Source organism: Crassostrea angulata, chromosome 1 (assembly GCF_025612915.1).
Source record: "Crassostrea angulata isolate pt1a10 chromosome 1, ASM2561291v2, whole genome shotgun sequence".
Lineage (NCBI taxonomy): Eukaryota > Metazoa > Mollusca > Bivalvia > Ostreida > Ostreidae > Magallana > Magallana angulata.
The window spans coordinates 36,058,296-36,076,596 of record NC_069111.1 but is presented as its reverse complement, the minus strand read 5'-3'; the positions used below and the strand labels follow the sequence as shown (position 1 = coordinate 36,076,596).

Below are 18,301 nucleotides of genomic sequence, written 5' to 3'. Positions count from 1 at the left end.
GTTTCAGCTATGCCATTTTCTGATTCTTAATTAGAAAAAAAAACTGAGCAGGTTTTGTTTATTCGCCTCGTACGTAACAACAGTCCCTGTCGTAATTTGGAACAGGATTTGAATATTTAAATCTTGGCGCGTAAATATTTCTTTGTATCAATGCTGCAAGTTCGTATAGTTAACCCGTCTGGTTTTCAAATGAATATAAAATTCTGCGGTAAAATTGCTCGTGCAATGTCACGAAAGCATTTCCCATATTTCTTCCCCATTTAACTCGGAAGTCGACTCTTCTTACATTTAAAACCAAATTATGACCTTCGATTTTCTATCGTTAAAAGAAATCCATTTCTAGACACAATAGAAAAGGTTGTCGCATCGTGTTTTCTGGCAATTGGGGTGAAGATAATCCACAAATATTGGCGTTCCGCAAAACTATTTCTTTAGACAAAAATGTTTATTATCCATTTAATGAAGGCATTTCTCGTGAAAGATGGGCCCGGTGAATACTATCATCTATACCTAGATTGCTGTCATTAGTCATCGAGTGCATGTTTTACCATCTTGTGCAAACACGGTGTCACTACTTCTCTGCTGAACAAACACACCAATGTTTCTTATTGACACAAGTTGAAATCTATATCTCGCTATATTGTTATTCTTAAAAGAGGTGACGAACATCGTAAATGCAAATAGGCCCCCAAAGTTCATCTAATACGCAATTTTATAGAATGATTCGAGGTTTTGGGGGAGAGAAAGAACCTCACTACTTGAGACCATTCAGTTACTTTTGGTGACCTAGTTTTCCAAACTAAAAAGGTCCACTGGGTGACACTGATACTGCATGGAAAAGAAGAAAAGGACTACTGTTTCATAATATTTCCTTTTTTTATTTGTTTTCATGATTGTAACATAAGTAAATGTCAACATAGTAAATGGTCTGTTTTATTTAACATTGGATTATGCTATTCTCGCGGATGTTGAACCGCATTACACATTGACACTGTTATACGATGTGGCATTGTAGTCCATTGTATTCATAGTTTCTACCATAGACAATATTATACTATACTACAGTTTCTTAAGTTAATTGTTTAAGTTAATGCTCTAAGATATGACATCGATGATTGTTAAATACATTCATAATGATAATACATCAATATAAAAAGTCCCAACCATTATTTTGATTATAATGGTTGGGTAAAATAAATAAAATATAACAATAGTTATACGCCCCTGCTTTCTTTATACACATCTTGTCTTTCTCTGAAAGCGTAACAGCAATAAATATTTGTATATAATATATATACCAACAAGAGTCGTACAAAAATGAGGCATCGGTTGGTTTTAAACATTACCAACCATTTAAATGAAAACGAGGTTAAACTTTCTCTAACTTCTTGATAGTCAAGCCATTTGTGTGAACTGAATTAAGACGTTGGACCAAAATTACATTTTTAAGAAATGGAATGCATTTTCTTCACAAACAAGAAAACGAAAATCGTAGAAAAAAACCCCTCATAACCGTCGTAATTCGTTTAACCTCGTTTTCAAATCTATAATACTTTCGGGTGTACAAAATGTTTTCCGTATCAGAACACAATATGCAATGAGTTGCCATGGTGATCAAATCACAAATCCGAAAATCTGACTAGATTGACCATTTTTGTCTGGTTAGGAGAATAGTAAGAATTGGTCTAGATGCAAAAATAACCAAAAAGAAGATAAAAAACGAAAACATCTTAAAAGTAATGAAAAATGCCTTTGTGGACAAGAAAGTATGAAAAAATTCGATTCGTATCGCCATGGCAACCTCTTGGGATGGACGAGGAACTTTTAAGGGTGTCTGGTTAACATGAGGCATACACATGTACTCAGCGCCACCTTGAGTCCTTATCTGAATCACAAGCAAACTATACATGAAGCCTTGACCAAGTACACACACATTCATACGTAATCTTGCAAACTAATGACAGGTGACGTCATCTATTCCTATCTATTATATGAAACAGCGGTGGATTTCGAGTTCTATAGATATTTTTTTTCAATTTTGATTATACATCTTTTCTTTTACATGTGGTGGGACTAAAAGGCACTTCAGCCTCTTTCGTTGGAATATGTTTAAAATGCAACGGACGGCGCGCATGCTACGTGATTCGATAGTCGATTATTTGCACTTTCTGTTGATACTACCAAATAAAGAAAGACAATTAGGTAATACAAATAATATCAAAGTAGCATAATTATATACCATCGATTCTTATAGTGTATCAATGGGTCACCCTTCCTACTTGCATAGTGTGTTAACTACGGTTGCCTCTAGATTAACAACAAGACTAGTCTAACATCTACCTAATATATAACATTACGATGATATGTACAGTGTACAGTGACAACAATGATATTTTATAAATATCGAATATTAAGTTTTCAAGGGATAACGATTTTACACAATTATAACAAGTAGTTGTTACAAGTATCATCCTTTTACAACCGTGGTCTCCGCCCTAGCAATTTAAGTGAATGATGTCATGAAATCTACTACGTAATATAGTTCTGCAACTAATGTTCACATTTCATGTGACCGATGTCGTCTGCTTGTCATGACCTTATGACCTCTACAATAAAAAATGTGATGGCAAGGTTGAGCTAACTGGACGGAGACACCACGTGATCCACAAATTTGAAACAGTTTTATGTCAACAACAATATTATAAATACTTTGATACAAATAATATATGATATCAATATAAATTATGATTTTGAACTGTACTTGGGACGCTTAATAGTGTAAGCTTATCAAGCACATATCCTTCCAACTCACTCACACTAAACAATACATAGGCCATAAATACGATTTTTCTCTCTCCCTCATAATTACTCTCTCATCTCACATTATAAAAAAAGCTTGAAATACTCTTTCGTCCAAATCAGTCCTTCATCTTGCATAGAGATCATGCTAATATTTCTCTACCGAATTCGTGATAAAAAATATTACAGTTAAAGAAAAACGTATCGATGTATATAAAATGCCTTTTAAAAAATTGATATCCAAAAGATGGTTAACGGTTTTTTTCCGTTCTGCTCTCAGGACGGACGTTTGGTCAATAGTTTCTGTTGAAATACTTTGAATTCGGCGTGAATACTGCTAGTGTTCTCCTATTACCATCATTGCATCCTCTCCTGTATTTGTTGGGGCTGATAATGTATCGCACTTCCGCCAGCTACGAGTGCAGGCTGGGGGATGGCAGCGTAAGTATATCCGGCGGCAGTGGGTGTAATCAAACCAGTTGCGCTAGAGGCGTATGGATATGCAGCCTCGTATGCTCCAAACTGAGACGCGTATGCGGTGGAATAGTCAAGCAACTGTCCTGTTGTGGCCGCTGCGGTAGGTGAGAGTGGCGAATGTGGCACTGCTGTGGTGAGCATACTGGCGGTAGAGGGCGCTGCGACGTAAGCAGTGGACGGGTATAAATACTGAGGGAACCTGTAACGAAAAAGAAATAACTGTCAACACCGAGTCTTATCAGTATGATGAAATTACATCACAAAATACTCAGCGTAACTTATGATCCATGTGAATTATGATCAGCAGAAGGAGAAGCTTTTGAGTAAAACATGAAACGGGAATACTTGATCATTGATAACCATTATGCAGATTGAGTCTATATACAATTGAAGTGTGTTGGCAAATAGAATTTGTCACAAAGCTGTCTGAAACGGCGGAGTTATGACTCTATTTAAATCACTTCTTTTCGTATTTGCACACCCGAAACTATTTTCGCGACCACTTTCTGTGTTCAGTTAAAAAAATTGTGTTCTATGTTTAAAACCAAGTTTTCGCCTTGCGAAATTACAAAGAAAGCTAAGACATGGTTTACTGACATTATTGATATCGTGTCAGGGAAAAGCTTTGTTTTGACCCCAAACGGACTCGGTCTAATAAAAGGAGTTCAATCCATATTCTCAAGTAGAAACTTTTTAAAACGCATTGAAACTGGTCTGGTTTTATTTTATTTTCAATATTGTATGTACGGTTTTGTTGCCAGACATAAACAAATATCAATTGAAGTTTATTGCCATCTAATATGGGACAAATTTTCATCTAAGAATAATTCTTGGACTAAATAGAGGATTCACGAAATTGTCTTCCACAAGTCCATTCGTTACTCTCTTCCCAGCAGAGGAATGTTCAATCAATATCGCGTCATTTATCAGTTGGGAGATTTAGAACTTGTCGTTTATTAATCCTGTAAATGTTCGATATATACACACATCAAATAAAATACACTGTCGCCATTTCTCCACAGTACAAACGCAGAAATAAGATTTGAACAAAGAAACGTTTTACTTTTCTTTGAAAGTTTGAAAGATTACTGGAAAAATGCAAAGGCACCCATTATTTGTTCAGAGACGGCTATCAAATTTGTACTTTCAAATATAAAGGATACTACTCATAACTGTTTTAAGCCCAAAGTCCTAGATCATCTAAACAAGTAAACTGTTGGTGCGTATGACGTATAAGGTACACACAGACAAGCCATTTGAACAGGATCAGCACACTACAAGATCCGCCACTAAGTTTGAAATACACAAAGGTACCGGGTCACCTCCGGAGAATTCGATCGAAGTTGAACCATGTGTAAAAGAAAATAATCCAATTATAATCCCTATTCCTAGATTCTCGAAAAAAAAATACTCTCTGAGAAAGCAGTTGATAACCTGTGATTCGCGGCAGTCAATGTATGAAAAATAAGCAGGCATAAAATTTCAAATGCAGTGAAGGCACGAAAACTAGATATAGCACAATCACTGATTTAATTAAAACTCAGGGGAAAACCACTATCTGAGATTTCTTCCTATTCTCGTGATACAAAAGTGTTCCCAAACACACAAATATATGTTAGAATTTACAGTCCGAAGATCCATGTCTTAAATATGGTAGGAATATAACGGAACTCTTTTAAGAATTTTGGAAACAAAGATTAATATTTACAGAATCTACTGTTGCTTTGCTTTAAAAAAAAAGAGATGGTTTCAGCTTACAAAATAATGAGAAATCTTTGACGACTGACTCATTTTTTGTTGTTGACCCAAATTTATTTGTTCGGGGAAAAAATTACGGAAATTTTTAAATACCGTCTTCTATTTCGGCCAGATCAGGTGTGAATACTAGTGTTTACGTTGAAATCAAAACAAAATTACTTCACCTGTGATGAGTTGTTTTCATCCCCTGTCTTATTATTTACTTATCCTTATTGCTCACTGCTGGAATGATTTATCCTTTTATTAAACTCGCCATGAAGCCAAGGAAATCTAGTGTTGTTTTCATTCCTCGATAGTCCTAGTGTCATCCCTTTCTTACGTAACGTGTATATTCAAATCGAAACAGGTGGTGCTAGGAAAAAATGGGCCTTAATTTTGAGGGCGTTTTCAGAACTACTGAACTTTTTTTTCATATGAATTTCGATGAATAGGGTGTGATTAACATTCATTTCCTGACGGTATTGAACGTGTTTTGGCTGGACCTCCCTTTGGACCAACACACTAAATCTGTTACTCGTTAGATGAAATGTAAATATTTTCATTGTTAATTGTTTGGACATCTGATTAATCCCCCCGAGAATGCAACTAACGACCAGACACTGAGGGTACGGTACGATAAATACTACACGAAGCTCTTGCCATAATGATCACCGTTACCAGAAATTGGGTTACATTGTTCATAATAAAATAATCGAAATAATCCAGAACATCGTCGAATCGTATGTTCAATTACCACCAGGTACTCGCTTGGATATTTTTTCTCGGTGATTTTATCAAGTGTTACATTTATTATATGAAGTGGAGGCGTTTAAAAAATGCGTATCTTGTTTATAAAAGACTAGCAGGATGTTTAATTCCAACCGTAACAGAAGGCCGAGGGACAGCCTGTCTGTGACGCCGTGTTTACTTCTCACCCCCATTCCGACTAAATACTTCACATGCTACGACATATGTTTTTAAAATTTTCCATAGGGGCTTAATCATTTTATGGCTCTGATTTTCACACTTTAAAAACAGATGTTGTTTAAGTTTTTTGTCTGCTCGAAGAAGCGATCGGTTTCTTCCTGAAAAAAAATCTATGCATCGATCGCTGAAGTAATCATTAAAGAAATTCGTTTTAGAACGGGTTAGAAAAAATGTATCCTTTGCTTTTTTGGGCGGAAATTATTTGTTATATACTTTCAAGAACTTTCGCCGCCACTTGAAAATTAATCTGAGAGTTTTGGCATTTTGAAATCGTAGCTCGGATGAAATGTTTAAAACCATTGATAAAGTTTATCTTTTGAAAAGGCCACTCTCCCCCAATTCAGGTGGTAGTCATTTATTTATTTTCGTTCACAAAGCATACTGACATCAAGTCAGATTTAATGCAGGTTTGACCATTCAATGAAATGTTTTATGATCGAGATAAAAATGTGTTATCGGTACTCAAAGTCGTCTAGCATTTTCGTCGAACTTGGAAAGGAGAGTTTTTCAAATAGCGTTTCGAGCAATGGTCTTTCTCTGCCTTTTCTTTACACATACGTTATACCCATTCGCACCCAAATATAAACAGTAAGCGTTATAAAATATGACAAAACCAAAGCTGAATATAACGCAAAAACGCTACTGAAGTAAATTTCTAATCCAAAAACCAAACGCAGGACCCTGCTGATTTCCAGTAGTTGTTTGAGGTGCCTTTTAAACCTCATTTTCCCAAATCCCCTTTCATGTTTGTTACCGTTTGTTAATATAAATTTTAAAGAAATGTGAAAAGTCTAAACGAAAAAGGTGAAAATGTTCATTAGAGAACTCTACGACATGTGTTCAATACTTTGAAAAATTAAGAAATACAATTCACCAGTGTTAGTATTATTATACAGGGGGCGATACGTATGCTACAGTTATGTTAAAAAGTAATGATTTTGGTACTGTTCAAAAAAAGTATTTCATCAGTGCAAAAAACCCCACGTCACTCACTGACCATTGGCAAAAACACCACACGGGAAAAAATAAACAAAATCAAGTCAATTTGAGTGTGGTGTGACATGATCGATTTGCACACAAAAAGTCAGAGCAGACTCTAAACATTGTCCTTTTCAGCACACCTGAAACCCGGATGTAAGTGATCACGTAATCACAATTTGATTACAGGTGCTCTGATTGGACTGCTCATATCACATTGTCTTGGAAACAAGAGGAATCACACGTATTGTCAAGCAAAAAAAAAAAAAAGAACGAAAGTTTGTAAAGAAATAAACAAATGACCAAAAAATACACTTCAAACGGTAAAAACACTGCCAAAATTTAATCACCAATATCCTAAGCTTCCATAATTTTGGGATGCATTGTAACAGCATCTCTTGATATAGACCAGAAAGACTTCGCCTCATGGTAACAAAATCGGCTATCCTCTAAAATTGGTAAAACATGAATGGATTGAGGATTATGAATCTTGACTTGCATACAATTTGTAAAAGTCTCTTGACAAGTCACTAGATGAAATGAACAGAACTATGCAACTTCATTTGTGAACAAAACACCTTCAAGACTCGTTCAATTTTGAATGCTTCACCTTACATTACTAATAATTTTATCGCTTGATTTATGTGGTACTTAGTGGAGACAAAAACTTACCCAAATTGGCCTGGCAGGAGACCTGGTACACCTTTTATGGCTAGAGGAATACCTAGAAACAATGAAGAATAGGTGTCAATAGCCTGAGAAATAAATGACAGCGAATGCAAAGAAGGAACTTGAAATTTAGTTTTGCAGTACATATATAAATGTACGTAATAACATTGGCCAATAGGGATCCAAGAATACACGGTGTTTTTGGAGTAGCAACGAGTCACTTTCTTGGAATACAGGTTGCAAGCAGACAAATCTCATTAGAAAAGTAAACAAATATCTTGGAACTAGGACAGGCTTCCGTTTGTAGCGAGGTGAGAGAAGATGGGGCTATTTGTTAATAAATCACTCTCTTTTTGTTTTGATGTGTTTGTATAATAACACGCCATCGCAATGGTATAGATGAAAAGAAAGGGGTGTCCAAAAATTCTTTCCAGGATGAACAAAAATATGAGGGAAAGAAAAGAAGATTGTAACGTTCTCTTGTTGACAACTATCTATCCGCTTCTACGTGTCGTTCGTGGATTTTTGTGTGTTGTGGAAGGCTTCAAACTCAAAGATTTATTAATATATATTTTTTGTTATCTAATTGAAAACAAATTTTACGAGGTTCTGAAGATCTCTCGAAACGAGATCTCGTGAGCTACAACATGGCCTCCCGAGATATGGAACCGATCGTGTCTAATATCTGCCAATAATACGCTAACGTGCAAAAAATGTGGTGAAAGAATTTGGTAATTGTTTTCTTGTTTGATTAAATAAATGCAATAAAATTTTCGAAGATAAGAGTATTCCCTCACAGGTGCGTTGTTCTTCTTCAACAGGTTCACCTGTTTTCATCTTTGTCCTTCATGAAATTTTTATTAACTTTCATGCACAAACTGTGCACATTTTCTGCAGTATCTACGTATTTATTATCGTCAGAGCAACAACGTTAAAGTATTCCAGTTTTGTTTTAATTCAAACGAACTTTGGAGTGCAATGTATTAAATGACATTTGTGCTATATTAAAGGGGGATTTGTGGATTAGAGTTTAAATCGGGGATTAGAGACAGGATTAAGATATTTAATAAACCACTACATCACACACTTTATCCCGTAATAGATTTTAACAAAACATTTCTACCTAGTAGCCACTAGACTACATCTACAACTACCCAAGTGCCTGCTTGGATTTTGGAGAGATGGTGTAGTGAATAAAAGATAGAAATGAATTTTGTCTCTCTATCTCCAGTCTCATAGTTAGGCCATGACATTTTGTGTCGTCATACTTCTACTGTCAGACAGCAGGACGGAAAGTTGTTCTAATCACTGACCGAGGGGAAACCCCAGACAACCGCCTCTCCCCTTCGTTTTCAATTTCGTTTACTTCCAATGAACACTCCCCTATAGTGTTGAGTGTTCTCTCTGTTTGCTCTACTAAGTTTTACCGCTTTGATGAATTACTAATCAAAAGATAAAAAGGGACAAATACTTCAATTATTAATTTTTGTTAAACTTCACAGATCATAAAAGAAAGCCCCACGAGTAATATTTACGTTTTTAGTCTGAGTTGCTGAGATCTTGCAATAAAATACAATTATTTAGGCGTTTGTCTGATGGTCTCACTTTGGGACTTGATTAGTACATTACATGTGGTGCTAATAATTAGTAGAAATATCACTCTAATTAGGACATGTTACTTCATGAGTACTACCAATTAACAGGAAATTGCCACTGCACGCTGTGTATATTTGGAATCTCTGAGTGACATGTGCTCGCACGTGTAATGACGTGTGAACTTTCTACTGGTCACGGTTCGGCGGAGTGTCCACGGTCCCTATCGAGGGGTGTTTGTTTTGTTTTCTCTGTAAGAGTGTCCGATAGTTAATGAGTTTAACACAATAATTCCATTATGACAGCAGTATACCAGTAATACCTTCACGGCATTTTCGTGTATTGTTCTTGCTTAGCTTTGTTTAACAGCGGAATTGTGACCCCCTTTTCTGCACTGATAATTTTCTATCAACTTTAAGAAAAATACTGGGGTTATACATTTATTAAACAAATTATGTTTGCTCGATTTGAAACTGGTTTCAGTAAATTGTAAGAACTTGATATTTGGGAGGAAATTATGCGATTAAAATCAAACTTAGCAATTAGACGTGTTCGAGCATGCAACAATATGTATTGTTGTACACATTCATATATGGTATCTCTAAAAAACAGCTATTGTTTGTGTTTGACATATTTCCACGAGTTTGAGTGACAAGTCAAATGAACAAAGAAACTCCAAAAGATGCCATTGTGCTCTATGAAATTAATATTAATAAAATGTCGGCCATTTAACAAACCAATGCTTTTAAGAAAACGATTCAAACTTGGCTGTGTTTGTTTAGTTTTGATGTATTGACTGAGACTTGCATAAATGTGGAATTAAAATCCATTTTCACAACAATGAAATCTATAACAGGAAACTATGCGTATAATCCTAGGATTTGATTATTTTATGAGGTCTGCTGGTAAACCACAGAGCATATGATATGTTGGGAACTAATATTGAAGTAAGGAATAAAGATTTATTGAGTAACTGTTCATCAAAAAACGAAAACTTTGCAGCTCACCTTTACGAACCGTTCCCCGAAAGAAAACGATGAATTATTTAAAACCCCTAATCGATTTACAAGTAATAAATTAAAAAAGATATTCATGTTACGTCACAAGGTCAAATCTGATATGGAGGCGCCTCTTCGATTGACAACATACTCAAATGCATCAGTGCAGGGCAGCAAAATACACAGTGCTTTACAACGATTTTCAAATTAAGTGCTTCGGAACACAGACCATGGAGAGGAGCAAAGTCCAAGAGTGACTATTCATTATGGAGAAGTAAGTTAGAACTAGTTTTTAAAATGGCGACCATTGATTTCAAATCTTGGTCTCTGATGCCAGCATTTACTTTGAAAATCGTTGCAGAGATCGGTACCGGATATTGTACCTGACTGAATACCTCTTGGTTTAGCCCCTAGGTAGGCCAAGTTCACGTTGGCTTTCCTGCCGTCAATGATGGGGTTAGGATCTTTGCATGCTCTTTCTGCTGCCTCTCTATTGGCCATTGTTACCTGCAAAAAGCATCAAACATTACATATGTATTCTCAGACCTCACAGACAACAAATATATAAAATCAATTCCTTTGGTAAAAGCTACACAACACAATCGTGGTTACTGAAGAATAGACGAGAGAGAAACAGACGGGTCTTAGTAATTTTGCCAATAGATTTATTTGTGTAAGGCCACGCATTTTTTCTTGAAAGACTTTTATCACAAAGAGCCAGGCATTTAAATTAATAAATTGACAAGAAAACCTATACGGTGATTAGACGTTAACCCGCGTTTCTGGTTGGAGCAATCAGTGCATGGGCTCTGTAATCAAGTTTCGCTCAATCAGACCCTACTGTATACTTATGGTCTGATAGTTGAAAATATTACAAAAAGCCCATCTAAGGCCATTTAAAACGAAACGAGAAATTGTGAGGATTTGTGTTTACTTTATTACAAAATGTACGGCTGTATAGTGGACTGAGAGTTTCTGTGCTCAAGAATCGAATGCCCGAAGAATGAGGGAGAGTAAATAAAAAATCCCAAGGCCGAGTTAACAAGATGATGAATTGAATGGAGAGGGAATACACGCGATAGCAGCCGATAGGGAGAGATAAACAATTTGATAACACCCAATTTTTTAAGACCTTATCTTTCAGAAGTCAAATAAATAGAAGGTAAAAGAATAACATATAGGTAGCAATGAAATGTCAATTGAACAAGCACATGCCGTGACAAATGTGAAAAAATATATACTTACAAATCCATAGCCACGGCTTTTGCCGGTCTGTCTGTCTGTGATGACAACAGCTTCCTCGATTTCTCCAAACTTGTCAAAGAATTCTCGTAGCGATTTGTCAGTGGTATGGTAAGGTAGTCCCCCAACAAAGATTTTAGTAAATGTTGTGTCCTTCTGAGTAATTGTGTTGGCCATCTCGATGGGATGTTTAAAGGAAAGAATCAGCAAAAGAATAAATTAAAGAAGCCCTAAGAAAATCACACACAAACACGTGCAGGGGAATTCCACAAGTAACAACTTCAGCCTGCAAATGTCTAAAAAAGACTACGGCACACACGGACTAGAGGTGAAATATCAATAGTGTGCAGCAGTAACAGCAGATCTGTATATTTGGCACTCTCGTACTTCTGTGTGGAACTATATCTTTTGCAATGTGTTTAGAATAAAGAAAGCAGTAAGCTCCGCCCACATGCATGGTTTAATGAGCCACGTGAAAGAACCGTTAGCTCCGCCCCCATCGACGCCTTCCGACCTCCCCCTGCGCCCCTCGCCCGTTAGCGTGTCTTATCTGATCACGTTATGCCAGATTGCACAGGGTAGTTTGTAATTTTGATATTACCGATCAAGCTAATGTTTTATTTAGATTTCGATAGCTAATGAATGTAAGAAATGATGCACACAACTGCTTTTTATCAGACGAGGACAGGATTTATTATTGTAGAGTTATCCGGGCTTCATTTTCTTGGCTATTCTTGTTTTTACCTCGTGGTCGTGTCTCTTTGGACGGGATAATTCTTTTTTTTTTTTTATAAATCTTTGGCGTTTGTCCAGCCTTCTGAACTGTCATTTTACATATGTTTAAATCTGTTTATTTCTGTCTACTACCGATCGATCTCGAACAGTTTATAGCATGAAATCACGGAATTTCAAAGCACACCATCACAGGATTTAAAGACCATATCTCTGACTAAGTAAGTCTTTGTTACCGCAGTAAGCTGTTTAAAGGGACAAATCCTGCTCTAATCCGAGTAATAATACTGATTATCCATTTAATGTCGTCGCAATAAAAACTAATTTGCATAACTGACAGATGAAGTAACCTCTTCTACGCGGGAGATAGAAATGGCCCCGTTGTTGTAGCAACGGTAACAAAGGGTTTTGATTAGCTTCGTGGACGAATGAGGACGAAGTTCCAAAGTCAGTTCAAGTCGAAATCAGTGTTCCGATTCGATACCTTACGACAAAAAGTTATGTTGCATCTTCAGATTCGTTAGGGGTCCCCCTGATGGCACGCATCAGATTCGCAATCTGTGTTACTTTGCTCCCTTTCTTTTTTGGACTTACTTTTACATGAGGAAAAATGTAAGGTAGGCGGCATTGTGTGGTTTGAATTTGGCCTAGATTTGCTGTGCCAGTTGTTTATTATATTTTTTTATTCATATACTAACATTTCTCTTAGAAAATAGAAAAATTGTGCCCTTTTCTTAAAAAAAAAAATGAATTACTTCTGTCAAAAATTCTTCTCTCGTTCCCTAGTAGCCGCTATATCTGATCGGACCACAGAACAAAAAAAAATCTTCGGGATGCTGCTGTTTTGTTTGAAATAAAATATTTACTCATTAGATTTGTGTGTGCTTTTTCTCTTTTTGTGTGTGTGTTTTTTTATTGGAGTGCTCCGGGAGATCTATCTAAAGACGACTACCACAAGAACAAACACACCCTTCCCTCCCCCACTCTACTTTGCTTCCTTCCACAAAACTCCCCGAAGCAAAATAAATACGAAAATATTAACCCTATTGCTCCTTCAGATCCGAATCGGATTTTTGAGGGAACTTGTACGGGTTTTGGCGCTTACTTTTCATTTTTACATCGTTTGGTGTGGTGTGAGTTTGCAGTTTGTTGTCTGACTTTTATTTTTATCACATTCTTAGTGTCCTCGGCTTGAACACAGTACTGACAAACCTCGCCTTCGAAAACAGAAAACTGCATATGTTATCAGTTACTGATGATGCAAACCTGACAAACAACTTCGTACGGAATACGAATACACAGACTCTCATAAACACTAAATCCAAGGCCGTGTCATCCAATTATATAGATAAATTTATGTCCTATCCTTATATTCACAAGTAAAGAAGATAAAACTCTCTGCTTCTTAAGGTATGACTCCGTTATGATATGACAACTCTTTTCAAACCCTAACTAGCAAAACTCAAAGGATATCAATTTCCTCAAGGTTAAAGTAATTTTATATGAAAAGACTTAAACTTGAAGGACTTCAAAAGCTGATATGTAAGTAAAATACCAAGTATTTTCGGTGCAGCTTTTGATATAAAATCCGTTGAAAATGAAGCATTAAATATGGACGTGGTTCACCAGCATTTGGAAAACAAATCAAGGGGCGAATGTTAGGTAATAGGGGCTTCTTGGGTTTTTGAGTTTATCAGAAAAAACTGGGTGTACCGATTACAGAACATTGTCCAGATTGGAACCATTCTGTAGTGTCAGGATAGGGAAAACGTGTATCGCTGATTTATAACGTGATTTGTGGAGGAAAATGGCAGGGTAGGGCATAGAAACTGAAAGGGATAAACTCTCCAAAATAAATCTGATACTTAGCTATAGATGCATAGACTAGAAATAAGACAAAGGAAATACAAAACTGGTTGCTTCTAAAGATAATTGATAAGATACATAAAAGTTATTAAACATGCGTATGATTTATTATTCGTGGGAATCTTGACGCGAACGTCTCTTCCACAACTGCCTTTATTCTTTTTCCAGTAGTTCTCCCCTCAAATTGTCTGTGCCCTAGTTTCGAAAAAATTATAAAGACCATAGTTTAACTGTGTATATGAATCAACTATTGTTAATGTGTTTACTTTGGAAATTTTCTCGTAAAAAGCTCTTTTTAATTCTAAATGCAGCTAGTTATACACGTTGCAAGGGCAGAACAATGTTTTGCCTGTATATAGGTGCGCGTTCGATACAGTTCTTTTTATTTTGTCTGAAAAACCAACAAGAACTTTAGAAAAGTCACAATAAAATTTGACAATGCCATAGCAGGATACAGGGCCAAGAAGAATCGGAAATAAACTGTAAGAAATTTCGTTGTAACAGCGGTGAGTTTTCTCACCCCTAAGAAAACAAATACAGCTGTCCAGGACTCGTTTATTTCACCAGTTGTCAGAAGCCGGTCGTCGATTTGTAATTAGCATATTAGCACCATGAAGCACAAAAAGGCATAATAACGACTTTTGTCATATTGATTTCTTTACTACTAGTTATTTTTTCTGTTAATTATTTTAATTCTTATTTTAATCGTCCAATAAAGCTGTACAATATACTCTTTTGACAGAAAATGGGCCATCGTCTGCATATTGTATTTCTGTGCATTTACCTTGGGGTTCATATATAGGATGGGCTTGTTACTAAGAGGGGACTTAATAAATTCATGCTCAATTTTTCACGTATCTTTTCTTATACTTGATCATTATGAATAAAGTGCAAGAGCACATTTGAATACTCTTTCGTACAATCTGACGTTTTAATGATAAAAGTACAGAGATGAGCACATCAGCTCAGCGCCCTACCCACGATCTTTAGGGTCTTTGTTAAGTTCACATTGTGACCAAGACACTGGTAGTCTATATTCTGATAGAAGACTAGTGGCTGCCCGCTGTAGAGTTCATTGTTACAGGGGGTAATATCTTTGATGTAGTATGATTTCAATATCTCTCCAGTTTTACTGTTGCCTGTGTGGTACTTGTTTTATCAAGGTACACAGCAGGGCTGCAATCCTTTTATTCAATTATAACGAACAATCACCAAATTACATCCCCTCCCTTTCTCATACTGGGGATTAATTAATCCGTAAACACCCACCCATGGATTGTGTCATAAGCCGGACATCACACGGCCGGGACAGGGCCATGTGGCGTTGACCATTCCCAGTGTGTACAGTCTTCTCTATCATCAGGGGGCCACCAGTTTATGTGTTTAGAATATCCTTTCTCCTTTTCTGTCAATTTACCTTCCCTTTTATTATTTTTGTGAATTCTTTTGTTCTCTTTTTTTCTCTTGTTCGTCCTTTTTTATTCTTTTTCTCTTAAGATTCTTTCTGTCGTTTCTTCTTTCTCTCTTTCTACAAGATATTCTTGGGTTTTCTTAATGGTAGCTACATGTAGAACTTGATGGTGACAATGTATAATTTGTATGATCCCCTGGTTAACCGCTTGGTACTTTATACCTGTCTGTTGACAACATTAAATTATGTAATATGCACTGCATTATAAACCTGGATGACAGCGACAAATTGATCGCGTACAGACCCCCGACCAAACGCTTTCTATATGTTTGATATCGAGATTTATTTAAATCTTCAGAACTTGAATATGTAATACATAATTATGCAATGAAATTGAAAGTAAACAGCATATGAAAATTAAAAAGCATTTAATGTTTCAGGAAAGCCACAACATCCACTAAAAGCAATCTAAGTGATGTAGTAAATTAAAATTTATTGATTATTAAAAGTCGTAGTCTTGTCATGCAAGTTTAGTTATTGAAATGAAATTTATCTCATACTTAATCGAGAAAGTTGGGGATATTTTTTTCGTATTAAGATTTGCACTATATTTCACATTTTAAGCTGCCTATAAACTTAAGGGAGCTACGTACGTAAAAACAGATTATTGGTCTGAGATTAGGATAAATGTTCTGGTTCTTGTGACCCGGGCTTAAGATTAAGTGTGTCCCTATGTTTTAACACGTCCAGCCCGAGCGGGATCTCCAACTGGCAAAGACGGCTCTAATTACCCAGATACCATCTCTTCAGGTGTCTATGTCCCATAAAAAAATAGTTAAAACAAAAGACCAGATCGTATCGACTGTTCAGCAGTCGTCTTTGAAATAAAGGATACCTAATTGTTATGTCAGGGTCTGGATTCTTTGTTGGGGTATGGGTTGTCGTCTAGCATTTTGGGAGAGAGAGAGAGAGAGAGAGAGAGAGAGAATTGTAATGCATTTTTTCTTACACTGAATATACATTTCTACATTATGTTAACCTGCTAACCCCTGTATTCGTTTGTTTTGTCTGCGCTGGTCACACATACAAACAAATATTTCCAATGAATAATTATATCCTTTTAAAGCCTACTGAGTTCAAGTCAATAGGCAAACAGCTGACCGCCTTTGAAGTTCGAGTTCTGAACCGAGTTGTCAGAGGGTTGGCAAAGTAAATATAAGAAATAATGGACTAAAATTCATTTCTTTAATTCGTGAACTAAATGTAAAGATAACAGAATGAATTTAAAGTTTATCTGACAAAATTCTAAATTATATGTGTACACAAGTTTTCTTGTTCAATATGGCTTCGGTATCTAAAGGTTGGGGGAAAAGTTACAGAATATATTTACACCGACATTTTCCCTATAAATTTGTCCGAGCTGACCACATCGAGTCTAACGGGGTCATGACCATTTCGTTCGGGAGGTGTTACATATGTTTCACATTAGCCTGTATCTTTATACATATTTTTGACCAAGAATCAAAACGTTCTAAAGACTCGACCCTATCTCCTTCATAGCATTACCACACAGGTAACATTCCACTAAGGCAAATTCATTTTTCCTCTGCGTGAAATAACGACGATTAAAAAATACAAACAAGACTGACCCTCAGAGATTTCATTGCACCGAAATTTCGGAGCAACCAAGTCAGGCGCCGTTACCAGTCTAGAAACAGACGGTTTCTCAAACTGAGGGCGAAGTAACTCTATCATACTTGGCATTAAAACAAACAGGAAAAAATATCTTTAACAATCGGGAAAACAAGAGAACATTCTAACCTCTTTGAACTTCTATTTTGATAACTTTGTCGTTTGGTCTTATTCTAAGAAGAAGAAAAAATTCATGAGGCAAACATAAATAGTTTATGAAAGTTATCAATATATACTGTCTGACAAGAAAATTAACCCTGATTTCGACAAAATTCAATAGAAGGTAGCCAAACATGTGGTGAGTGAAAATTAAAAATTTCGTGTCAAGGCGCTTGGCCGTCCATTGTGACCGTTCCCTGGTACAATTTATTATTAAAACGACTGACAGACATCATAATTCTGGCTTCTAAGCTTTCCCAAAGTCCGCATCAATAATTAATTTAGTTTTTCTGAGAGACGGCATGTTCCGAAAGAAATTAGTCATGTTGAAAAAAATGTGAAGGGATTTGAGATTTTCTGCTCCATAAACATCGGTGTTTTTAATTCAGAAACACAAGTCATCAATAGTTCTTTTTTGTTCTGAAATGTGTTTTGCGCCAAACTGTTAGAATAATAAGTTTTCAATTTGTGGCTCTTCTGGTTCATAATGAACGATTTTTCCTACAAAATTCATCAATAGTTATTTGTTCTGAAACTTTTGTTCTGGGAACTCTGTTTCATTTTTTTTAAACTCACTGTTCCATGCATGCATTAAGCAATATTGTTGAATATTAGTTACAATTTTGATGAACTCTTGTGTTTTATGAGAAAGATTTTTTTTTGAAAAAAAAATCTTCGCAATATCATGGTATAAAGCTTTCGATTTTTAAGGCCTTGAATGTTCAAATTTTGTGCAAATTATAAAAGTTGGGTTCCACTATTATTTTCTTAATATCTTAAATCTCAGTGCACTAAATGGAGTCGAGGTCGCTAAAAGAGTGAAATGAACGATACTTAAAATCTTTAAACCGAGCACATATCAAGTTTGTACCATTATGACATTCAAAAGTAACGATTATGATTTTACACTCCATTGAAGATTTATGAAAGAGGGAAAAAGTAGATATGTTTTAACAATTAT

The 18,301-nt window shown here is 35.9% G+C and overlaps 1 protein-coding gene across 4 annotated transcripts; it reads right to left on the bottom strand.

The window, feature by feature from the left end:
• Nucleotides 1–857: 857 nt before the first annotated feature.
• Nucleotides 858–11,868, bottom strand: LOC128178903 (RNA-binding protein 24-A-like). 4 transcript variants are annotated; one of them, XR_008243016.1, is made up of 5 exons: nucleotides 11,484–11,868; nucleotides 10,622–10,745; nucleotides 7,651–7,702; nucleotides 7,329–7,427; nucleotides 3,336–3,475 (listed from the first exon to the last, which is right to left on the bottom strand). XR_008243016.1 is itself a non-coding variant. In XM_052846311.1 (4 exons), exons 1-4 carry the CDS (start codon nucleotides 11,655–11,657, stop codon nucleotides 3,157–3,159), a joined length of 669 nt encoding a protein of 222 aa, XP_052702271.1. In that variant the 5' UTR covers nucleotides 11,658–11,865; the 3' UTR covers nucleotides 858–3,156. The 4 variants fall into 4 exon arrangements, 2 of the variants coding, with proteins under 2 accessions (XP_052702271.1, XP_052702280.1); XR_008243017.1 differs by having other exon boundaries at nucleotides 10,634–10,745; nucleotides 11,484–11,866; XM_052846311.1 differs by lacking the exon at nucleotides 7,329–7,427 and having other exon boundaries at nucleotides 858–3,475; nucleotides 11,484–11,865.
• Nucleotides 11,869–18,301: the final 6,433 nt, after the last annotated feature.